The following is a 25,662-nucleotide window of genomic DNA, read 5'->3' as shown; positions in this document are numbered from 1 at the left end:
GCACAGTGGATACAGAACTTCTTTATAAAGGCCCCAAGTCCCAGCTACGTGCCAGTGGTACACACCTGTAATCCTAGCTACTTGGGAGACTGAGATTGGGAAGATTGTGGTTTCAGACCAGCCTGGGCAAAAACATTTTCAGGCCCCCACTTCAACAGAAAAAGTTGGGCATGGTCGTGAGCACCCATCATCCCAGCTACAGTGGGAAGCATAAAATAGGAGAATTATAGTCCAGGCCAGTCGAGGCAAAAAGTGAGACCCTACCTCCAAAATACCCAGAGCAAAAAGGGCTGGAGGTGTGGCTCAAGCACTTGCTTGGCAAGCACAAAGGCCTGAGTTCAAACCCCAATACTGTCAATAAATAAACAAGCAAATAAATAAAAATTAAAAATAAAAATCCTAAATTCCTATAGAGAGAACATTCCCAAAGATTGGGTGTCCCCTTTAAAAGCCTTTGAAAGAAGAGGGTGTAACATTAGTATTTCTCACTAGAATTTTACTATAGGAAAATTTTCTGATATATGCAGCATCCAAATTCATGTATAACTAGTACTTGGATCTCGGAGATCAGTCTGTGAGCTTGGTTTTTGTAGAGGAGGACCTCATGCCACGACAGGCCAAAGTACTTCCTGGATCCAAGACACCACTTTTCCCATTCTATGAACCCCTTTGGTATCTTTCCCTATGGCCCCTAAAGCCTGGCAGGTCTAACTTAATGTGTATTTTAAATAAGTAAAAGTGAAATTAAGATTTAACTATTTTAATAATTTATCAGTTGAAAAGGCTCTATTTGATATTTTATGAATAATATTCAATAACTTTGCCTTGAGAAATAGAATTTTCAGCCAGGCATAGTGGCTCATGCCTGTAATCTCAGCTAGCCAGGAGGAAAGGTAGGAGGATCATGGTCTGAGGCTGGGCCCACTAAAAATATGAGTGAGATATGTCTGAAAACTAATTAAAGCACAAAAAGGCTGAGAGCATGGTTCAAGTGGAAGAGCACCTGCCTGCCCATGCACAAGGGCCTGAGTTCAAACCCAGAATCACCAGAAAAAAAAAAAAAGAAAAATAGAATTGACATATGGTGTAGAGAAGCTTTTGTAATCCAGAAAAATAAGAGTGACAAGTGTTGGAGAAAGCAAGAGAACTTCCATTCCATGGGAGATGCCAAGCAAGGGTGAAGGCTGGCAGAACCGTGGGAACAGAGCGTAGAAACAATTCTAATTATCCTGGGATGCTGCTGTGACTTTTCTTCCTCCAGTGTTCCTATCACTGCTGTATCTTCTGCAGGTTCACCCAACTGTGGCTAACGGGAAACACATCCAACAATCATTTACTTGCTTCTTTCTGTACCTGCCCCATTTAAACCCATCCTCTCAACCCCCATGTCATTCTGGTGAATGAAATGAGGCTCCATTGCTAGACAGTCAAATGTAACCATGGACAGCTATTACCTGGAAGAAAACTTCTAGGGCTGGGGGTGTAGCTCAGTGATCAACGGCTTGGCTAGCATGGTGCAAAGCCCTGAGTCAGATCCCCAGCACCACACACACAAAAAGAAAATTTCTAAATGCACTTCAGAAGAGTCATCATCTCACCTTCTGTAAAATAAACAAAACTTAGATTCTAATCTCAAAGATGTAGAGCTTATATATGAATTTTCTTCATTTTCACAGTCAGGCACAACTAGTTTATGAATTCAGTTTGAACCACATGTCTCTGAAAGAGAAAAGTCACATCTCAGCTCCCATCATTAGGGAGCTATGTTTAATCAAAGAATTAAACATAAAATAAGAAATGAGGACCATAAACAAGTGAATCCTTCCTCTCTCCCTTCCTTCCTCCCTTCCTCCCCTCCTGCCTTCCTCAATCTTCCTGCCTCAGCCTCTGGAGTGCTGGGATTACAGGTGTTCACCACCACGACTGGCTTAACTGATGCTTTCTGTTTGCATCCTCATGGAGTCTGCGCTACACCAGCTGTTGGGTGATGCAGTCATGCCCAAATATCTCAGCTTCCATGAATTATTCTGGCATCACAACACATCCCCAAATGGAGTTCAATCCGTGAATTCATCTCTTGCTCCACCACCTTGATCTTTTGCTAAGGCTAAGCTGTGAGAGTTCCGTTCCACTCGTTAGATCTTACCTTTCTTTAATCGACATGGTCTTGCTGGGTGAATCGAGGATGCCCTCTCCCACCGGTGCTCTGATCTCCCCAGCAGCAGGCATGGCGCATGCACTCTTGTAGTGCTTCTCCTGTGGCAGTTCTGAAGGGTCCTGCTGCCTCCAGGAGACTGGGGTTGCCATCTGAGCAATGGCTTTGCCTGCCCCTGTCCCTGTCTGCTCAGACACTGGCTCCCCAAACTCTGCTGCTGGGAAGAAAAGGAGAGATGTGGCATATTATTCCCCCAGCACACATTCTCCCAGTATTGACCTCCCAAAGTGGAGCAGAGTGCAACACGTGGGTACATGGCGGGTCACCCAGGCCACTGCAAATCTTTATCACGCTGTTCTCTTGAGAAAACCTGAATTCCCAGTGGACTCCCCAAACAACAGCTTTCACTGTTCACCATGGAATGGGTTTGACAGGGGCTCATGCAGGTGCTCTACCACTTACTTGAGCAATGCTCCCAACCTTTTTTGCTCTATTTATATTTGGGATAGGGTCTTGCATTTTTGCCTCGGATCTGTCTACGCTTCTAGAGTAGCAGGTGTGTCACCATGCCTAGCTTATTTGTTGAGATGGGGTCTTGCTAATTTTTGGCCAGGCTGGCTGAAAACTGGGGTCCTCCTGATCTCCCTGGGACTACAGACATGTGTTACCATGCCCTGCCCACCACAGAATGTTTCTACTTCTCCAAAACAATTCATGTGCGCTTCCAGTGTGCTGTATTCATAAGCCCATCCTCTACTAAAACTCCCACAGTAGCACCGGATGGAAATGTAGAAAGGGGATTTGAATCCGTGCAGATAGCTTACTAGTCTGCATCAGGACTGTAGACAGGGCCTAGAAATCAGACTGGTTCAAGTCCTTTATTCCCTGTGCTTAGCCAGCCTGGACCTTTTGGGCCATCAATTTATCAAAGGGGTCAACAGAACTTACGAGCGCAGAAGGCTGTTGTGTGAGTTAATGTCACCTGAAACCCTTATCAAACTGTGGTAAAGGGTCAGCTCTATTTACTGCTGAAAACACAGTCAGTGCACTGAGCATGTCAGGTTCAAGGGGAAGAGAGATTTGGGGGAAAATTAAATTCACACTGGACTTTTGATCCACACTAACTGTAAACGGCCTTTAAATTTACTTAAAAAGACTGGGTGCTGGTGGCTCACGCCTGTAATCCTAGCTATTCAGGAGGCAGAGATCAGGAGGATTATGGTTCAAAGCCAGCCCAGGCAAATAGTTCTGTGAGACCCTATCTCAGAAGAAAAAACCTTCATAAAAACAGGGCTGGTGCCATGGCTCAAGGTGAAGGCCTTGCGTTCAAGCCCCAGTACTGCAAAAAATAAATAAATAAATAAAATAAACAAATAAATAAGTTTTTTCATTAAAAAAATTTTACTTAAAAAGGAATCACAAACATACACAACTGATTGATCAAAAACTGAAAACCCCATTGTTTTTGAAAGCTGTTGCAAAAGTAGAAATTTACCTTTGAGTGACAGCTTCCTTTTTGAGACATTCTCCACATCCTCTTTGTCTTCAAAGGGCTGGCCGTCCTTCAAGTCCACGTTTCCTTGTATGCTAATTTTAGCACTGGAAAATTCCTTCAGTTCATCACCAAGATGGGCAATGGGCGGATTAACCAGTTCCAAGCTTCCTTTCCTCAGAGGGGCATATTTAGGGTCCTTTTGGCTGTCCCCTTCCCTGACTCTGCTAAGGCTGGGGAAGAATGGTTCCACTTCCTCAAAGGACCCACATGTCTTCACCCCACTCTCCTCGCCAGTCACAGTCTTACTTTCTGCCTCTCCAAATTCCCTCTGCATTCCTCTGCCCCCACTCCCCTCTGCCAAAGGCTGCCAGGCCTGTGACTTCAGAATGCTTCTAATGGGAGAGTCTGAGTTTTCCGTGGGAGAAGAAAACTTATAGTCAGTGGCACTTGTACTGTTGTCCACAGATGGCTTTGTCCGAAGATCCCCTGCATATGTGGGAGCAGCGGTGGGAGCCGTGGTGGACAAAGATGTGCTCACAGTCGGGGAGAAGGAGATGAGCTTCCCACTCTGCACCTGGGAGGACACAGGGATAAACTAAAACTGACTGAAAAACACTGTCAATCTAAATCCTATGGCTGGGATTGGCACAGATTGAAAAACTCCACTGGGTGCCATTTCCTGGTTTATCTTAGTGGAAAAGCATCCTGCCACCCAGTTCTAGAACACAGCAAAAACAAAACCTTCTGGGGAAAAGCAGGTTGTACCTATAATTTTTTTTTCTCTCCAAGGTGAACTCATTGGAATGAGTTCACAAGCAAATTATGAAAACAAAAGAAAAGTATACTTGGCATGGCTATCTTTCTTGAGGAGGAAATTATTAACAAATTGCCAATCAATACCAGTTTGCCAGGAGATCATCTTAATTCTATCATTCATCTACGATCAACACGGTACTGCTCTATTTTAAGAACACACGTACCTGTTCCACCTCTCCAAGTGTGACCGGCTGAGTCTGATAGCGAGCATTCATTCTCCTCTGTCTCACATCCAGTCTGTTACGGGTAGAAATAGCTTTTGAGACCGGCTGGGACAATTTGTTAAACAAGGCCAACTTCTCTGCTAGGCTCAGAGTGGAGGAATCAGGTTCTCCTGGGTCAGTGAAGTCTTTGCCCTCATTTGCCTGGTCCCTGGCTAAAGTCTTTTGGTGAGCAGATGCCTGTAACCTGAAAGGAGAGGAACAAAATGTCAGGGACACAGATGAAAAACAAAACAGAAGCCCCCCCCCCGCACTACTTTTATATATTGCCTTTCTTTAAGGTGTCACTTTTTTTTCTCCCTACATAAATTTAGGACAGGAGCAGGCAATTGCTTAGCCGTTAAAGACAGTAACTAGCAGATTAGGCTGGGGACACTAGTATCATCCATTCCACAACAACAGATTTTTAGTTCTGAATTATTTCTATAAAGGGATGTCCTGTTTAAGGAACCAAAGTCGGCTTGGATGTACCTTATCTCAGAGAGACAGCATGGTTAGCGGCATAATCAATAGATCTTTAGGCATTGCTTAGGGTGTAGTTACACAGTCTTAAAGGTGAGTTTCAAAAGGTCATCTTTCCATTTTAAAGAACATTTGCCAACAACATAATCTGCAATACAGAATTTTGATTCACACCTGCCAAATACAAAGCATCTTAAAGATGCTTTCATTCCTTTATGTAGCATTTTTCTCTCATAGGTCTCATGCTTGCTAGGCAGGAGCTCTACCATTTTAGCCACTCTGCCAGCCCTTTTCTGTATTGGGTATTTTCAAGACAGGGTTTCAAGAACCGATTGCCTGGGGCTGGTTTCACACAGCAATCCTGATCTCTGCCTCCTGAGGACTGCAGGTGTGAGCCGTCAGCAAGTACCTGGAGTCTCATAGGTTTCTACCAGTTTTTAAAAAGTACTTAAATCTAATTTGCAGTACCTTGAAAAGTGACAAAAATTCCAAGTAAATATAAATCCCTTCAACTAGGGCTGGGGATGTAGCTCAGTGGCAGACTGCTTGCCTAGCATAACTAAGGCTGTAGATTTGATCCCAAAACCACACAAAGAAAATTAGTATTAATAATAATACTAGTAATAAACCCTCCAACCTCCAGCCAGAAGAGAAGAAAGGTCTTCACCTTACATGGTCACTGTAAATCTTTTTTTTTTTGGTGGTACTGGGGTTTAAATTCAGGCGTTCTACCATTTGAGCCTCTTTCCTCTGGTTGTTTTTGAGATAGGGTCTTGCTTTTTGTCCGGGCTGTCCTGGATTGTGATCCTCCTATTTTAGGTTTCCTACCATAGTTGGGACGACAGCTGCATACCACCATAGCCTACTTTTTTCTGTTGAGATGGGGTCTCTTGAACATTTTTTCCCCAGACCAGCCTTGAACCATGATCCTCCAGATCTCAGCCTTCTACGTAGCTGGAATGGCAAGTGCATACCACGAGCTCAGATGTTGGCTGGGATGGGAGCGGGGGTCTCATGAGCTTTTTGCCCAGGCTGGCTTCCAACCCTGATCTTTCTGATCTCAGCCTCCCAAGTAGCTACAATTACGGGCATGAGGGTCACTATGAATCTTGAACAATCTCCAACAATATTCCTTCTTACAGTGGCAAATCCCACTCTCAAATCTAGTAAAAAGCATATTCTACTTTCACTCCAATTAACCACAGGCCATCCCCGACCAGCAAGCAGTCTCTGGGTCTAGGGATAGAATGAGAATGGCAAGGAAGGTCATTGGAGCCTGGGAAACTTTATCGAGTCCAGTGATACAGACTACTTTCCTGGGTATCCCTCTTCTGGGTTACACCACTCATTCTGCACTGTCCTTTTATTTATTTCTTTGAATCTTATTTTTAGCCTTTAAACAGGAATGTTTACATGGTTTAAGAACATAATTCTAAAGTACCACAATTTAAAACCCAGCCATAAAACATCTAGAATTCTGAAATATAACAGCATTGTCTCTCTACAAATTAGAAATGGAGAATTATTTTAAACATGTATTTGTGTCTCCATGTGCTTTTAAAGAAACTGAGTCTCATCAGAACTTCAGCATTCTGGTTAATGCCCCATTTTTCCATTTACATTTCAATTTTTTTAAACAGTTTAATGCTAGTGTTTTAAAGATGAAAAATGAAAGGTTGGAGGACTGACATTATTATGAAAAACAGAAACAAATGGATAAGTAAGTTAGTGTGACTGGTGCCAATACACAATGTGAGCAGATGGATGTCATGTTTGCTCATGCAGGCCGACATGAAGTTATCAGTACCTTGCACTAGGACAAAACAAAATGCCACACATCCCGGACACTCTCTGCACTGACTTGTTTGTCAGACAAAGGAAAGGCATTCAAGGCTTTCAGATGGATCTGCTGCCCAGCGTCTCTGCACTGGGAGTGACATGCAGCTATTTCTGTCCGGTACCTGGCAGGCTGCACAGCGCTCCTAGCTACAGTGGGACTAGGAAGTCTCGTCTTTACAGGGTGGGTGACCCCAGAACACGAAGCGGGGATAGGTTCACTTTAAAAGCAATTGCCAAAGAAGGAACATCCATAAGGAGAGAGAAGAAAAGAAGCATTAAAGAAAGCATGGTTTTAAATCCAGATATGTTAAATCAAATATTTTACCAAAAATATTTGTTAATCACTTTGGGGAAAAAAAATCACAAAGTAATTACAAGCTTAGGAAATAAGAGACAGAGGCTGTCCAAAGTAAATGAAACAAGCACAGGTGCAGGGCCTGAGAAAGATTTACTCTTAACTTTAGAATGAATGTCCTTACTTAACAGAGGAATTTTACAAAGCTAATACTGGCCGTTAGCAAATCAGTAGATTACATCCATGTTGTAGAATGTTGTGCTCAATTTATTACTATTAAGAGTATTACTGCTATTATTATTTTGGTGGTACTGGGTTTGAACTCAGGGCTTTGCACTTGCTAGGCAGGCAGTCTACTACTTGAGCCACACTGCCAGCCCTTTTGCTCTGGTTACTTTGGAGATAGGGTCTTGCTTTTGCCCAACCTGGACCCAGATCCTCCTATTTTAGGCTTCCCACCATCGCTGGGATGGTACCAGGCATGTGCCACCACACTCATATAAACTATATGCACATCAAGTAGATTTATTGAGACTTAAAAGGGGTCAATTTTCCCCTGTATTTACTGTTTTGTTTCTTATTTTATGTCAGCTACACAAAAAATTTTTAAGCAAACTGATTTGCTAAGCATTCCTAATAACTCCAAGAATGTGCATGTCTACAAACACATGGAGAAATGAGGGCATGGGACTGAGGACACAGCTCAGCTGCAGAGCATTTGCCTTGCACTCACAAAGGCCTGGGTTCAATCCCCAGGATTGCCAAAAACAACAACAAAAAAATTAAACAATTGGGGAGGAAAGTGAAGGCAAGTGACATCGCAGCAGGTTGTAGAAATAAGGTGAGATGTCAATGCCCCACCAAAACATTTTTTAAAAACTAATAAAAATTTTCACTTGATCAAAGCCATTATCTCTGAATGAATTACTTTGGGAAACTTGGAACGTGTCTGACCATATTGCTCAAAACTGATGTCCTGTTAAATCATTCTAATGTTAATAAATTTTTAAACATTTTTGGTGATTATTTACAAACATAATGAAGCCTCATCTTTTAGAGCCATGTACTAAAATACTTCTGGATGAAATATCTGGGTTTGCTTGAAAATAAGGTAGGAAGAGAGGTGAAGTGGACGGGAGAAGGACTGACCAAGAGCTGGGGGGTCCTAAAGCTGAGAGTTCATTATATTTCATTTACTTTTGTGTTTAACATTGTTTATTATAAAAGAGATAAAAAACCAGAATGCGCAGACAAAAACAATAAAAGATATCCTTCAATGTTTTTCTACAAGTTACAATGGGTAACATTCCATTAAAAAGCTTACAGAGACAGCAGTTAAGAAAATCCTGAAACACCAAGTTTTCTGTGGCTTCTTGTTAACCATCTCCCTATCACCTTGTTTTTATTTAAAAATTTAAAAATCTTTTTTGAAAAGGAAGGCATCACAGGCAAGGCCAAGAAAACCCAAGGCAGACTTACGTGGCTGCGATAACCACTTCCTCTGTGGTGATGGGCTGGGTGTGGGATCTGTCCTGCAGACGGCGCAGTCTTTGCTCCACAGCCGCATTTCTTGAGCGTCTCTTTGGGACGTTTTGCTCATCAAATGATTTCTCCATTTCCTGAGATTAAAAGCATTGCAGAATCATCATAAATTCAAAGAAAAGAAATTGGGACAGCAATGTGTTTCTACTCACTTCTCCTGTGGGGCCCTCAGGAGGGGACACCAAAGACATCAGTGTGTCATTAACATTTCAGGGTGGGGCACAGCTGGGTGGTCAGAACCAGTTGAAGCAAATGCTATGGATAGGATCTGAAATGTTCCCCACAGGCCCATGTATTAATGGCTTAGTCCCTAGCTTGTACTACTGGGAGGTGATGGAACCTTTAAGAGGTAGGGCCTAGGGGGAGGTCTTCAGGTTACTGGGGGTGTGGCTTTAAAGAGAATTGTGGAACTCCTGTCTCTTCCCCTCTCTCGTTCCTGGCCACCATGAGGTACTCACACAACACAATTTCCTCTATTATATGCTCCTTCCACAGTGTACTGCCTGCCACAGGCCCAAAGCAACGGGGCCAATTGCTCATAGACTGGAACCTCTCAAACTGTGAGACGAAATAAATCTTTCCTGTTTCTAAGTTGACTACCTCAAGCATTTTGTTAGAGTAACAGAACACTGACTAACTCAGCACAGGAAAAGAATAACAAGTGAGTCAGATGAGGAGGGCCTTAGAGCTCCCAGAAGTGTGTGAAGTAAGTCCCAGAGCTCTGGCAGTCTCCCTCCAGGAGGGTTATCAGTTCTAACCAAGTCTTTCTGGACACCGTACCCGGAAAAGCAGCCTCTTGGCAGCAACACTCAGTTTGGCTCGTTCATCTACCTTTTCTTCATCTGTAAAAAGACATAAAAACTCAACACCATTAGGAAGTATATGTCACGTCTCTGAAATGCTTTCCAAGACGTGGGAAACCTAGAATACAAAAACGGGTGACCTGAAATAACAAAGGGAGAATGTTTTCTTCTTGGCACGAGGCCATTCTTTTACGCAGTGGAAAGGTCCGAATTTCCATTACAATTCAAACACAGACAGACCAAAGGAAATGTATCCAGCTGGTGATCTTCTGTTACCATATTTGACCAGTAGGGCTTTAAGAACAGATTTTATATAAGAAATGTGGTTACTGTTGAACAACAGCAATAATAAGAAAAATCTGTTTCTTTGGTTCAAATTAGTTTTTTCATATTGTTTACTTAATGATGCTCTCTGTTTCTGGTGAGGGAGGCATGGGCTGGCCTCAAACTGCATTCCTTATGATCTCCACCTCCTCATAAGACTACAGGCATGAGCATCATGCCCTGTATATGGTGATACTGGGGCTTGAACTCAGAACCTTGTGCCTGCTAGGCAGATGCTGTACCACTTAGCCATGCCTCCAGCCCCTTAACAATTCTCTTAACTTTTATCGAAAATAAGAGAAAGTTCAGCTGAAAGTTTTAACAAGGTTGTATTCACAGAGAGGAAAACTTTCAGAAAAGGAAGAAGTTGATAGGCTCCATAATCTTATTCTCTCACAAAGCCAAAAATCTCAGCATTTAAATCTAATCAAGAAGAGATGAAAAAGAATAAGGAAATGGATACTTGCCCTCTACAGTTGGCATTTCTGAACTTGAAGTATACCTAGGAAAGACATTAGCAAATAATAATGAAATTAGTGGTGGAGGAAGACACAAAATATCATATTGAAATAAAGGCGCAATTGAACTCTTAAAGAATACCATCTTGGTAGAAGTTCTAGCTGTGAATACCACACTGTGAAGTGTGTGCACACAATCCCAGCCAAGTGCACACCTCGTGGAGAAAAACCAGGATCAAGGAGGAGTTACTGAGCAGGACTGATGATACATTTTGGATTAACATTTCTATGCAATAGAATGTGATAATATAATATAAAAACTTAAATACAGGAAGTACCCATTCATTATAAAACAAATATAAAATCCTTTTCTTATTTTCACTGAAAGTCTGGTGGATATTCAATTCAGATGCTAATTTAACAAGAAGGTAAAAATAAAAATTAATGAAGAAAAATAATGTTCCTTCCTTCCATCTGAATGTGATTTAAAACTGTACTGTGATGCTGTTGGAAAGGTCAACATTCTTTAAAAACACCCTTCAATAAGCCAAATAAATATCCCTTCCACATTAGATGGAAGAATTATGAGGTCACCAACCTCATGAGGACCATCAGGGGGTGGTGATAATCTCGTCTTATTTCTTTTATGCTCCTAGACTATGGAACTACATGTACCCATGCCTACCTATCGGACTCCTTTCGTTCTGCTGAGGTTATAGGTTGAGTTCTAAATCTCTCAGAAGTTTTTCTATTTTCGCCTGGAGAAAAATATCGCCTTGGTTTCCGAGACCCTCTCTGCTGTTCCATACTGGTGGGCAAGCCAACTCCTTCGGTTGATCTCTCAACATGTGATTGGCTTTTAGATCAGATGGAAGAGTATACAGCAGGGAAAGGGAAGGACAGAGAAAGAGAATAAAGCAAAGGTTTATGCATCTCAGTGAGTCAAGGCATAGATCCCTCTGCATGCCTCTACCATGCATGCATGGAGGTGGAACATTCCAGAAACCCACTCCACCAGCTCCCCATTAGTAGGCAGAAGCAGAATGGTAGGTGTTGAGCCATTTCCTGTAAGTCTGCCCTTCACACGTGTGAGCTAAGCTTATGATTCAATGCAGGACACAGCACAAGTTGAGGAGTGAATCGTTCTGTCAAGGACGTGCAAGTGACACATCAGGAGGAAGGCTGAAACATCACCTACAGTTCGGGTTTCTTGCTCGCTCTGGCAGACTCCAGAAACACATTTCGGAGCTGGGCGACAGAGACCTTCGTGTCCAGCATGCCTGCCTCTGCACAGGGCCCTTCAGCCCTGGAAGTCTGAGGCTCCAGCTCTCTCTTTGAAGCCGGGTCTTTACGTCGTAAGGCCTGGAGCTGAGGGGGACCGGTGTAATCAGACAGGGAGCGGGTGAGGACCTTGTGTTTCTTTGGAGATGCTTCCTTTTGGTGACTGGTCAATGTGGTGTCTTGGGACACAGGCTCGCTCTGAACATACAAAACCATTTCACTCCGGCCTGTTTTCTCAGCAGGCTGGTGTTGAGCTTGTGGGTCCTGGTGAGGTTCGAGGGTGACAGTGCTAACAGCAGGCTTACCTAAGTCTTCATTCACAGAGGCGTCTTGGTGGCTTGTGGAAAGCCCATCATTCTCCAAAGTCAAGTGTGTTTTATGGTTCTTCTCCAGAGCTTCAGAAAAGAGCACATCTTCGTCTGCTTTTGACTCACAGATATGAAGGGTGGGAGGCTTTGGGACATTTGGGGTGGCTGAGCCTACCCAGCTGCACTCAGATACGTGATCTGGAGCTTCCGTGGTTGCCAGCTTGACAGTGTGAATGGGATTTTCTGGTTGGACACAGCCACGGTTCAGCTGTCGCACAGAGCTCATTGTTTTGCTTGTGACCCTATCAAAGGCCGAATTTTCTGACTGAAAGGACAGGAAATGGACGGGCACTGGCTGATGTCTCCTCTGAGTTAAGGACTCTGAGGCAAGTTCAGGGCTGCCGCGAGCACTCTCCTCTTTCACCAGTTTTTCTCTAACTTTAACTCTTTAAGAAAGAAAAAGGGTTTAAGTTGCCGCGTGCAGTAACTGCTAAAGGAGAAGTAAGCATGCGCAGATCACTGATTACCAGCAAACGGAAATCAACTCAGAGAGAACAACTTATGAAAGGCCTCTGGAGGTTTAATATAGACACACCATACTTGCAAGATCAATGATTTGAAGTTAAGTTTTCAGATTTACCAAAGTAGTTGCAAAACTAACCACATCCCCACAAAGCTGTCAGGTGCTTTCTTGGGGGAGAATGGGTTACCTAGAAACTACAGGAAAAAAATCATTAATATGCACCACTGGTATGCATTATTGTGCACTGAGATGGGTGACTTGAGTCACAGCTTTCTGAAGTACCGGCCCAGAATACGGCCTGTGGGTGATGCTGGTGGGCCATTCCAGGGAAACTTACACCTATTGCCCAAATGTTGTAATTTCATTGACTCCTGGAAGTGTAAGAGCACTTGCGATTATTGCCGCTTTCTATTGAGCTAAGACATGATTATCACCCCTCTTTTGAAGCATGTGGCAAAACATCTCCAAGCCTCTTCATGCAATGCAGACTACATTCATCTGCTTGTAAGACATGTAGCAGTTTGGACATGATTACTAACAACCGAAGCAACAAAAGAAGATTAGAGAAGAAAAAAGTACTGGTTGAGAGAACTCCACCAGAACTATTGTCGTTAATTAAAAAACAATCCAAAAAGAGGTTTTTTTGTTGTTTCTAGTTAGTCATATAGCTGAGAACAAAACTGAAATCCATTTCAAAAAGCCACAGAGCCTGGGGAACTTACCTGTTTTTTTTTTTTTTTTTGGTGGTACAGGGGCTTGAACTTAGGGCCTACACCTTGAGCCGCTCCACCAGCCCTGTTTTGTGATGGGTTTCTTCAAGATAGGGTCTTGAGAACTACTTGGATTTGTATAGTGATTCTACTGATCTCTGCCTCCTGAGTAGCTAGGATTACAGGCGTGAGCCACTGGCACTTGGCTAAATTTCTTTCTTCCTTTCTTTTTGGCAGTACTGGGGCTTGAACTCAGGGCCTTCTATTTGCTAGGTAGGCACTCTACCGCCTGAGCCACTCTGCCAGCACTCACCTGCCTTCCTTAAGTCTCAGGTGCTTTACCTTCTAAATGGAAATAGAGTGGGATAGAGGGCTGGGGGATGTGGCTCAGTGACACAGCACTTGGCTAGCTTGCAAGAGGCCCTGGGTTTCATCCCCCCTCCCCAGAGGAAACAGTAGTGCCAAAAGGTAATGTGATGTTTGCAGAGTGCATGACTTGCTGCTTAGCAAAGAGTCAAAGAATACACATTTCATAGTGTTAGCTACTTCTTACTTTGCATCACGAGTGCAGAAGGGAACCCATTTCAACCAATAATGGATTACTGATTAGGTATAACTTTGAAAAAGTAAAGAAGGCTTGTGGAGTAGGGAGGTGATCTCTTGGGGGAAATGCAGAGCTTTCATTTTCAGAGTTAGCAGAAGTAATTACTATATTTGCTTCATAGCAAAGCTTGTCCCTTTAAGGACAAGCGTGCCCTAAGCTTGATAAAAACTCCTCTGTTTTCAAACAGGGTATCAGGATATTTCATTACAGAAAAATCAAAGACACACATAAAGGTAGTAACTATGAACACTTCGTGGGAAAAAAGCACTCTGAGTAGCTATTTTTCCCAAGACTAGCCAGTGTTGGAGGTTTTTATATTTATAACCCTTGTTGATCAAAAGATTGAAAAGTAGTTAAGTTCTTCTGTGGAATGTGTGCTTCTAATCAGAGACAATCTCAGTGTTGTCCTCGGTTGGGGACAAAGTCGCTGTTAGAAACTCAATCCATGGGTGCATTGTCCTTCAATGACTTGGTCATTCTTACTTCTTCCGCCTCTTCCTGCCCCCAATCTTAAAAATGAAATGATTGGGGTTTTTGTCTGCTTTTCAAACCACATGTCCTGACTTTAACTGTTGAAAATTAACTGCTGGTTTAGAGACAAGAAAACAAGGAGGCGGAAGTCTGGGCAGAGAGGGCACTGGCTAGGTGGGGTGACTCAAGAGAACAGCCAAGGTCTTGTTAGGCACTCACCACTGCCCCCTTCTGGCCAGTTCTATGTGAGATGGTGAGAAAGGAGAGGAGCAAGAAGTGTGGTTAAGATTATCAGAGAGGGGAAAAGGAGGAAGGAGCAGATTAAGGCAATGAGAGGAGAAAATAAAGTGACTAGAAAGTAACTGCTTTTTGGACACATGATTCTCAAATGCACTGCTATTATTAAAAAGAAGGAAATAAGAGCGTCAGCATCAGCCAGTATGTGGAAGCCCAAGGCAAGCCAGAGGAAAGACAGAAAGGCACCCATTGGATGCATGCCACGGAGGTACCTGGAAGGCCAGTTGATAAGCGAAGGTGTGTCCCCTTCGGAATCTTTCTGGAGAAACCACTCATGTTTGGGCTTCCCTGTACTATCATGTACAAAAAAACAGAACAAAACTTCAGGTAATTTCTACTGAAATGTCAGCATATACACAGACTTTATTATAACTGAAATCTAAATGTTGTTCTTTGTTAAGTAAATTATAATCCTGGCTTTTGAAAATATAAAAGCACATTTTGCCTTGGGGTTTATATTTGCTTCACGGAATTTCTAGGACTTCTGGCTGGCTCTAAAAATTAAGAGATAGAAATAAATATATGTAAAGCAGCCAGAGAATGTGTTTTTCAAGTTGTTTAAATTACTAGAAAGGAGACTATCATAGTCACACTCTGCTCACAAATGCCATATAATTATCTTGTGAGATCGTTTCCGTAAGTTTCATTGAGACATATTGGTAAATAGTCAAATATAAAACTAGTGTCCATGCAAAAACAATACCTACAGAAGGAAGGAAATAAATAAAAAGAAATTCAGTGAGATCATATCTTTAGCTGCTATTATACATTTTCCTTTTTTCTCTGAATAATGCAACCAATACCACAGTTACAGATGCTAATTCAGGTTAGTTAGATAAACGTGTACCGATGTCCTACTATGTACAAAACACTGAATTAAATAAGCTCTGAGAAGTAACAAAGGTGAAAAAGGCTTCATCCAGCCTGGGAAAACTTTGCATCATGTTAAGATAACATGTGATTTACATATTCATTCCTCAATATTCACTCAAACATAATGCAAAGTAGAGGCGGACAATGTTATTATGCCAGGCTGATGACATTGTTGAGAAAAACAGCAGGCAAGGACAACCTTGTGCTAACAATGTAAAATAAGTCACAGGACTGTATCATTCTCTTATGACATGGATAGAAAAAATTGGAAATTCTGCATGTGACTTATATGTCTATCAGCTCAATACTTACAAAACTATCTACAAAGTTTCAGTGCCAGACCTGAAACACACTGTACCTCCAAGTGATTTCCAAAAGTGTAGAATGGGAATTACAATTGAATTATTTTCTAAAATTATTTTAGTTCAAGCTGCCTGTCACTGCTCCTGTACTCTTGCTCTGTCTATGTTTGAACTTATACATTTCTCCAGTAAAATTCTCCAGTCTTTCTACACCCAAATCTGTTACCCCATCTCCCAGTTGCCACCATTACAGCAATTTTACCCATAGCAAATAAAGAAGATGTTTGGAAAATCATTTCATTTTCCAATTGGACTACAAAAAGTCCAATTTTTCAACATTCGTTTGGATATAGAAATAGTCCAACATAATATCTGCAGCTGTGAAAGTCCTAATACAACTTAGGACAGTATGTATGTAGAGAAAAGGGAACACTACAGCAAAGCTGTTATTTTAAGGCTCAAATGAATTTTTATACAATAGAGTGCTTTGTGAACTGTGAGTCACTACCCAACTTTTTTGAATGTGACCTTCATGGGCAAGTAAAACACTTGGCCAGCTTCATCATAAAAAAATGATCAGAGGCTTGCTCAAGAATAGGTTAGATCAGCATTTATAAAATGAAAGTCATAGACAGAGGAAATGGCTGGGCTCCATTTATTCATTATAACTGGAATGTGAAGTCTCAAAGTTGGACACTTCTTATGTAATAAACACAAAAATGTATGTAACTAAAAAGCAATAAATAAATGGATGCGAAGGTGTCATGCATAGAACATGTTAAACGCTTATAAAGGCTGCTCGCCTCTCCTTCATAGACAACAGAGAACTGCAAGTTCATGAGTTTTACTGAGATGGTGCATGCAGAAATCTTACTCAGAAGTCACACAATTTTAAGGAGAATGGGTGCAGTCTCACTAGGAGGGCTTGCATTTTGTTTTAAGTGAATTTAAAGCAGGAGTGATTTTGTTTTGTTGTTTTCTTTTGCCAGTAAAAATAGTACTTTATTACATTTCATTTTGCTAATTCCCAACTACTATGGTCTGTGTGAGTGTCTTTCAAAGGTCCACATGTTAGCGGTGTGGTCCCTAGGAAGGTGCTGTTGGGAGATGGAGGGACCTTGAGAGGTGGGGACTAATGGGAGGTTGTTGGGCCCTTGAAGGGGACTGCGAGACCTAAGCCTCTCAGGCGCTCTCTGTGTTGATGGTATAAGCAGTTTGCTCCACCATGAGGCCAAAGTGATGGGGCTGTCTGATCTTGGACTGGAAACTCCAGAACCATGAGCTAATAACCTTTTCTATTTGTAAGTTAATTGATTCAGGTATTTCATTACAGGAATGGAAAGGTGACTAATATACCTGCCATTGTTCCAGGTCCATGACTTGTTCTCTTGTACCAATGCTCCCCTCTCTTCCTTCTCCCTTATCCCTCTAATTCCTCTCCCCCCTCCATTTCTCTTATTCTTTCTGTCATCAAACTTATTTACAAATAAAAATCTGATCACCCTATCACAAATGTATTCAGATTACCTAATGAAATGCCAAAAGGACTAGGTAAATAACAAAGCCCAGCCTGGAACCAGAGCTTTCACACCAATTCTTCCTTCACACCAATTTTCCACATTCCTCTAATATGATATTGCTACAATACACAATCTACCACCCTTGCTTTAAAGCCCTTCATGCACTTCCTATTGTTCACAAGGAAAAACCAGATGCCTCATCGTGGCACCCAAGGTGCTCCATGACTGACATTCAACTGACTCTGCAGCCTCATCCCATCCCCATCCTGCCAAGTCTGCAGCACCGCCAGCACCTCCTCTTTACTTGCAGCCTCCCTTCCACATCTGGCAACTCACCACACCCTTGTGGCTTTCGTCCAACTATGACTTCTTCTGCAAGGTAAGATTAATAGCCCATCTGTGCCACCCAACCCTGACCTCTAGAACCATAACTATCACATGTGTATGGTTACTTTCCACAGCTAGGAGCACAATGATTGGCACACAGGGAAGGTAAATACCACATTCTTGCAAGATCAACTGAAAGGCCTCAGAGCTGAAATTAACTCAAACCAACACTAATGAGGTATGGACAGATGGACAGATGTCTAATGAACTGAATTATTCCAGACTACAAGCTTCCAGTTTGGTTATCAGGATAAAGCTTGTAATTACCTGTGTAAATCCCACAAAATTATTTATATAAGCTTCTGATATGCTCTTTCTTGAAATCTCTAACCTTCAAAGGCAAGCCAGCAAATTCTTGCTTTCCAGTGATGGAAAGTAGCACTAGCATAGAGAAAAAGCAGAGTGTAGTGGAAATAACTCAGATTCAGAGAGCTTGAATGAATGAACGGATAATGGTCTCAGTTGTTTTGTTTTTTGTTTATTTGTCTGTTTTGCAATACTGGGGATTGAACTCAGGGTCTCACACTTGCTAGGCAGGTATTCTATCACTTGAGCCACACCCCCAGTCTTTTTGCTTTTACTTTGTTTTTCAGATAGGGTCTTATGTTAACTTTCGCCCAAGCTGGCCTCCAACCATAATTCTACCTCTGCCTCCTAATTACCTGGGATTAAAGGTACGTACCACCATGCCCAGCCAGTTAGTCTCAATTTTATTAAAGTATATCTAAGTCACAATCAAATTGCTTTTTAGATCTTTAGCTTCTTCTCTGTATAAAATAGATCTTTAACTAATATCTAAGGCAATTTCTGGTTCCACAAGTACAAAGTCTTTAACAGAAAATTCTTCTGGGGTCTTGAGGTAAGCCAGTTCCCCATAGGGCAGAGGTTACTTTAACTGGGAAAGTATTACAGAGTCACTGAACAAAGAGGCAGTGAATTCAGATGAAACAATACAGTTTTTGATGTGTTAACCGACTGGCAGAGAATTATATTATCAGGAAGTAAAAACTCATCCTAAGTTTTCATAGAAGTCAGTGGTTAGTTGCTCTTAGCTTATAAAGTACATGATGATATATAACTCCTAAGAGTCAACAGACAAAAAGTGTTTCTTGAGCCAGGCAAGGTGATATAAGTCTGTAATCCCAGCACTCAGGAAGACTCAAGAAAGAATAAACCCTTTTGAGCAAGCAGACCAGTAAACAAGGAATAGGTATAACTAAATGACTAAAAACAACAGGCATTTCTCAATATTAACACTGAATGTAAATGGCTTCAATGCCCCAATCAAATGACATAGAATAGCAAACTGGGTTAAAAAACAAGACCCAAACATATGTTCCTTACAAGACACTCATTGCATTGAAAAAAATAAACACTGGCTTAGAGTCAAAGGGTGGAAAAAAGTGTTCCAAGCAAATGGACCCCATAAACAGGCAGGAGAAGCTATACTCATGTCTGACAAAGTAGACTTCAGACTAAAATCAATGAGAAGAGACAATGAAGGTCACTTCATATTAATTAAATGACCAGCTCTTCAAGAGGAAATATCAATCCTTAACATATATGCACCAAACACAGGGGCACCTACCTACATTAAAAAAAACCCTAATAGCCCTAAATGCACAGTGATAGTGGGAGACCTGAATACCCCACTGTCACCAATAGATAGGTCATACAGACAAAAGATCAACAAAGAAACCTCAGAGCTACTCCACACATTAGACCAAAAAGACATGGTTCATATCTACAGAGTATTTCACCCAACAACCAGGTAATACACATTCTTTTCTACAGCTCATAGAACTTTCTCCAAAATAGATCATACTTTAGGACAAAGCAAGTCTCAACAAATTCAAGAAAACTGAAATAACCCTCTGCATTATATCAAATCACAATGGAATAAATCTAGACCTCAACAACAAAAAAAAAAACCCCAGTAGCTTTTCTATATACCAACAATGCAGATTGAGAAGGAAATCAGGGAAGCAATCCCATTTACAATACCCTCAAAAACAATAAAGTACCTTGTAATAAATCTAACAAAAGAAACCAAGGACCTTTTAAACGAAAACTATAAACCCTGAAGAGAGAAATTGAAGAAGACATCAGAAGATGGAAAGATCTTCCATGCTGATGGATTGGTAGAATCAGTATCGTGAAAATGGCCATACTATCAAAAGCAATCTACATGTTCAACAGAATCCCTATCAAAATTTTAGTGACATTCTGCACAGAAATAAAAAAGCAATCGTGAAATACATATGGAAACACAAAAGCCTCAAATAGCCAAAGAAATTCTGAGCAAAAAGTCCAATGCTGAAGGTATCACAATTCCCATCTTCACACTATACTACAGAGCCATAGCAATAAAAACAGCATGGTACTGGCACAAAAACAGACAGAAGACCAATGGATTAAAACAGAAGATCCAGACATAAACCCACACATCTACAGCCAATTAATCTTCAACAAAGGAGCCCAAAGCACATGATAGAGAAAACACAGTCTCTTCAACAAATGCTGGGAAAACTGGATATCCACATGCAGAAGACTGAAACTAGATCCCTGTCGTTCACCCTGCCCCAAAATCAACTCAAAGTGGATCAAAGACCTTACTATAAGGCCTGAAACTGTGAAACAACTCCAGGAAACAGTAGGAAATACATTGAACATATTGGTATAGGGAACAACTTCCTAAACAAACTCAAGACTCAGCCTCTAAGAGAGGCAACGAACAAATGAGACTACACCAAACTAAAGAGCTTCTGCACAGCAAAGGAAACAGTCACCAGACTGTTATCATCTGATAAGGGACTAATATCCAGAATCTACAGGGAACTCAACAAACTCAGCCCCCAAAGAATCAACACCCCTGAAAAAATGGGCACATGAATTAAACAGGGAATTCTCAAAGGAAGGGGTGCAAATGGCCAGTAAATACTTGAAGTACTGAACTTCCCTGGTTATAAAAGAGATGCAAATCAAAACAACACTTAGATTTCATCTCATCCCAGTTAGAATAGCCATAATCAAGGGAATAACAACACATACTGGTGAGGATATGGAGAAACAGGAACCCTTATACACTGCTGGTGTGAATGTAAATTAGTACAACCCCTATGGAAAATAGTATGGAGATTCCTCAAAAAACTAGAGATAGAACTGCCATATGATCCGGTGATACTGGTCCTGGACATCTACCCAAAGGAATGTAAGACAGACTACAGTAGAGAAATCTGTGCACCGATGTTCATCGCAGCACTGTTCACAATAGCCAAGCTTTGAAAACAACCCATGTGCCCTACAACTGATGAAAGAGTCAAGAAATTGTGGTATATATACACAATGGAGTATTAATCAGCCATATGGAACAGTGACATGGGGTTTGAAAGTAAATGGATACAATTGGAGGACATCATGTTAAGTGAAATAAGCCATGATCAAAACACAAAAGCCGCATGTTTTGTCTCATACATGGAAGATCGATCCAAAGATAAACATATACACAAAAACAACCATGGTCATATAAAAAATCAGATGTAGAACATGTTTGTAACAGTGGAACTGTTCTGTGAAACTCGGGGAAAGAGGAAAAGAGAATGATAGAGCATCAGTAATATCACATAACATAAGATGTGAAGGTAGAGGATATAAGGATGTGTATTGAGAACTGTTGAAAAACGGGGATGGTAGGTAAAGGGGTAAGGGAGAGTAATGGAAGGAGTTGAACAGACCAAGGTAAAGCAAAGCACACCCACAGTGGGCATACATTGAGGCACCCCTTTGAACATTAACTTAAATATGAATAATGAAAACCAGGACTGTAAAATATGTGCAGTGTGTGTGTTGGGGGGAACTAATGAAAGGGGGAAGATGAAGGAAGGAGATTAAGGTGACAGTATATGGCAGATGGACTTCATATACCTATATGAAACAGAATTAAGAGACCTCTTGCAATTGCTTTAAGGTGAGAGGGGAGGGGGTTGAGGGGAACAATGTAAATAATGTACAATATAAGTCTAGTCAGAATTGTCACTACAAATTCCCCCCTGCATAATGAATATATCCTAATGAAAAATTTATTAAAGAAAAAGAAAGTGTTTCTTGCCAACACTGCAAAGTTATATCTAGCACAGTAAGATTAGCTTCACCATGTGGGTGTCCAGTTCTAATTATGTAAAAGCTTCTAATTATAACCCATTATTCAACTTAAGAAGAAAGGCTATTAACTTCTGTACCTCATGAAAATTTATATTTGATTTGAGTTGCCTGCTTGCAAAAATTGCTGCTTGGTATACATGCATAGGTGCATGTGTGTACAAGGGGCACATGCTTCCAGGCACAAGTTTACATTTGGGGTCTGCCACACATTTGAATTTTCAGCTGCTGCATAGTGCAGGCTGGTACTTTGGGAGATATTCATATTTAATTCAATAAGCAGGAATTGCTACTTGCCAGTGAGAGAAGAGAATTAAATGAAAAAAAAATAAGAACGAGTTTAATCAAATATTAGCAGTCAAATGCTGGTACAGCAAGGTGGGGAGTGCAGATGTTTGGGGGTACAGGGGGTGAAAGGCGAAAACAATTCCACTACAATAACAGAACAAATCTGTGAGGAGCACTTGAGGTCTCCTCATTAGAGAACGAACCTGGGAATTTGTTTTCCATGACTCTTGGTGATCCTGTTAGAGCACCTGTGGCCAGAGCAGATGGAGATGAGGCAGGAGACTGATGGTCTTCTGCTCTTCTTTAGACAGCTCTATGGATGCATGGGCATAGTCAAGTTCAACCAGAACCATGAGGCCTCTAGGCTCTCATCAGGATGATGAGCAAATGCAACCAGAAATAAGCCCCATTACTTCTTAGGCTCAGTCTGCATGTTAACTGTGTTGCAGAAAAGCTAGTCCTAGAGGGTAACCTGTTCCATCCTCTAGGGAAGATTCGCATTTTTCTTTTATCACCAGCAATGCAACCAATATGACAAATACAGGTACTAATTCAGTTTCATTTGACACCTATTTTCTAAGCTCCTGCTATGTGCATAATACTGGGCTAAATAAGCGCTGAGAAATAAAAAGGTGAATAAGGCATCATCCTGCCTATTGAAAACCTTGCATCACAGCTGGCTGTGATGACGGATGCCTTTAATCCCAGCTTACAGGCGTGGGCAAAAGTGTGAGACCCTATCTGAAAAACAACTTAGAGTAGAAAGGGCTGGGGAGTAACTAAGTGACAGAGTGCCTGTCTAGCAAGTTTGAGGCCCTGAGTTTAAAGCCCAATACCGCAAAAACAAACTTTGTATCATCACGTTAGTTAAGAGAACATGGGATTTACACCTTCTTGAGCATCCAAGGGAAGCCCTGCACAGGGCATCATCCACCAAAGGCAACTCTCCCAAGGTCAAATGTGAGTGTCCAGTCTCCAGAAAATCCCACAATCAAGTTCTGGCCACTAATGATGCTGTTTGCTAGCTGGGAGAAGGAGTGGCTGGTGAGGGGGTCACAGTAGAATAATGACAATGAACCACAAACAAGGGCTTTCTAGAGTGGATTGCCACTGGAAAATAAGACATAAATTCCCTGTCATTCTCCTCTTTGCCAGAGAGGGGAGTGACAGTGATGCTCAGAAAAATGGCAGCTGGGGACCCAAAGGGTGAGTTTCAGCCCTCACTGAAGTCATGAATATAGTGCATTTCTTTCTCTCTCTTCTCTCTCTGCCTCTTAAACAGAAGCTCTACAAAGTATCAAAATCAATAAAAGTTTAAGATTCAGGCTTTTAGGTGATAACAGGAGTTCATATTTTTAAATATAAATTATAAATATGTTATTAGATATATAAATAAAAGTAACATTATTATTCTAAAATTCATAGTGGCCAAATCCACAAAGAACAGTACACCTTAGAAACACTACCTCTCCTAGAACACAATCTATGAAGTTCTGAAGTCACAGGGGTTGGGAGGGTGGAAGGACAGGGCTGGGGCTGATCTTACCCTGCTGTGACCTTACTGTGTATATTCTTCTTCAGCATAACGGTCCATCTGAATTCCTGGGCAATTAAGATTTCTAGCTAAAGACCCTAAAACATCTATTCATCTTTCAATATATTAATAATTTTACAAACCTTCGTTAATCATATTTTAATAATACTAAAGAATTCCAAAATAAATTTTATTACTCAGGCAAATATTACCATAACATTTGTTATTTAGCTTATGCTTAACAGCACAATGATATATAAGAGTCAGTGACTGTGGCTTGGCATGGTTGCACATTTATATAATCTCAGCTATTCAGAAGATAGAGTTAGGAGGATCATGGTTCCAGGCTGGCCTCCAGCAAAGTTAGCATGAGACTCTATCTGAAAAACAAACTAAAAGCCACAAGACTGGGGGTGTGGCTCCAGTGGTAAAGAGCACCACTTAAACTCCAGGCCCTGAGTTCAATAAAGTCAGAGATAGTTCTGTACACAGGCACAGGTGTGTGCAGATATTGGCGTCCATGGGGCACTCTGTGCGTGGGATACGTGGCTCACATTGGAACTTTTAGGACACTATAGATAATCTTTGGATTGTATATTTATGAATGGTATATTCCTATTTAATTAGTGAGAGATGACAGCCTTTTGTTAATGAGCCCCAATAACTGGAAGTAACTTAATTCAATGATTTAACAGCAAAAATCCCCCAAAACCTTGGCGAGCTGAGTGATGAGAAAGAAGAGCAGCAAGAAGAATGTTCCATTTGAGGATAGGACAGATCCATGAAAAAACTTCAAATTGTTTTGTTATTTGTGACTATGTTTCCCTTTCACTTCTTAATCCAACTTTTCTGCTACTTATTTCCGTATCAGATGACCATTATTTTCCTTTATATTTATTCAGACCACCAGGGTTTTTTGTTATTGTTTGAGGTTTCAAAGTAGTCTTATTTGTTTTCCTTCCCCTCAAATGGAAATCAGACAAGAACAACTTTCTGAAACTTGAATTTCCTGACATCTAAGCAGAATGTTAATCTACTTTAAATCCCTCTGTACAAGCTGAATCAACAATCATTGCAAAAAGACATTTTAATTTGTGAAAATCTCATACTCGCCATGCATTATTTCCATCTCTTGGTGTGAATGTACCTCAGGTATTCTCCTGCTACACATGAAACGTTTTGTGTCTCTGCCTCTCAATCATAGGATTGTACACTTTGAATGGTTTCAAAAATAAAGCAAGTGTGTCTTCCAATTGCTTTATAAGTTCTAAAATCATTTTAGCTTTTCTTCTCGAAAGGAAGGCTCTGTGGAGCTGAGACTGGGCTCTTCAAAATAACATAAGTGTTTCTGTGTTGTTACTAGCACGGTCATGTAGCAACGCTTTTCCTAGCACAGAAGACTTTCAGTGTTATGCACTTTTAAATATGAAGATCTAAATGCACGAGGGTGGGGAGAGGGGGAAGAAATGACCCAAGCATTGTATGCACATATGAATAATAAAAAATAAATAAATAAAAAAAATTTAAAAAAGGATTTAAATGCACATAAAATGATCAAGTATGCTATCTTTTCTTTGCAATAGTCAACAAAGTTCTAACTACTATTACAACTGATTCAAAATCTTACCGAGATTAAGTGACTTTAGATATCTTGATAACAAACAGTTGTCACTGTATGTCACTGTATGTTCAGTTGTCACTGAAATTAGATGCATATCTCTAATATTCTTTTTTGAGTGTGGGGGGAAGCAGGGTCTGTATGTAGCCCAGTTTGGCCTCAAACTCTCAATCCCCTTGCCTCAGCCTCCCGAGTACTGGGACTATAGGTGTATGCCACCACGCCTGCTTCTTTCTCTAATAGTCTTTCTAAATCGCAATCTGTTAGGTTACTTTGTCCTACTCACAAAACACATATGAGGGATCTCCTTCAATTGAGTACAAAATAGGAACAGTTTCTACTGTGAAGTTCAAATTTCCCTAAGGATCCCCTGTCAAA

The 25,662-nt window shown here is 41.1% G+C and overlaps 1 protein-coding gene across 31 annotated transcripts in view; it reads right to left on the bottom strand.

The window, feature by feature from the left end:
- Svil (supervillin) overlaps window positions 1–25,662 on the bottom strand; it is a 221,212-nt gene that overhangs the window by 56,531 nt on the left and 139,019 nt on the right. For 18 of the 31 annotated variants that reach the window (XM_074056174.1, XM_074056172.1, XM_074056170.1 and 15 more), the window contains 10 exons: window positions 14,817–14,897; window positions 11,609–12,445; window positions 11,096–11,266; window positions 10,420–10,454; window positions 9,606–9,667; window positions 8,763–8,902; window positions 7,111–7,206; window positions 4,631–4,874; window positions 3,651–4,224; window positions 2,147–2,372 (listed from right to left, as the gene is read on the bottom strand). In XM_074056174.1, coding sequence (XP_073912275.1) covers window positions 2,147–2,372; window positions 3,651–4,224; window positions 4,631–4,874; window positions 7,111–7,206; window positions 8,763–8,902; window positions 9,606–9,667; window positions 10,420–10,454; window positions 11,096–11,266; window positions 11,609–12,445; window positions 14,817–14,897 — 2,466 coding nt within the window. The remainder of the gene's footprint in view (window positions 1–2,146; window positions 2,373–3,650; window positions 4,225–4,630; window positions 4,875–7,110; window positions 7,207–8,762; window positions 8,903–9,605; window positions 9,668–10,419; window positions 10,455–11,095; window positions 11,267–11,608; window positions 12,446–14,816; window positions 14,898–25,662) is intronic. The other 13 variants (XM_074056166.1, XM_074056169.1, XM_074056184.1 and 10 more) reach the window with 9 other exon arrangements.

This window comes from Castor canadensis, chromosome 15, assembly GCF_047511655.1.
Source record: "Castor canadensis chromosome 15, mCasCan1.hap1v2, whole genome shotgun sequence".
Classification (NCBI taxonomy): Eukaryota; Metazoa; Chordata; class Mammalia; order Rodentia; family Castoridae; genus Castor; species Castor canadensis.
The sequence above is the reverse complement of the archived record's forward strand: the minus strand, read 5'-3'. Positions and strand labels throughout refer to the sequence as shown.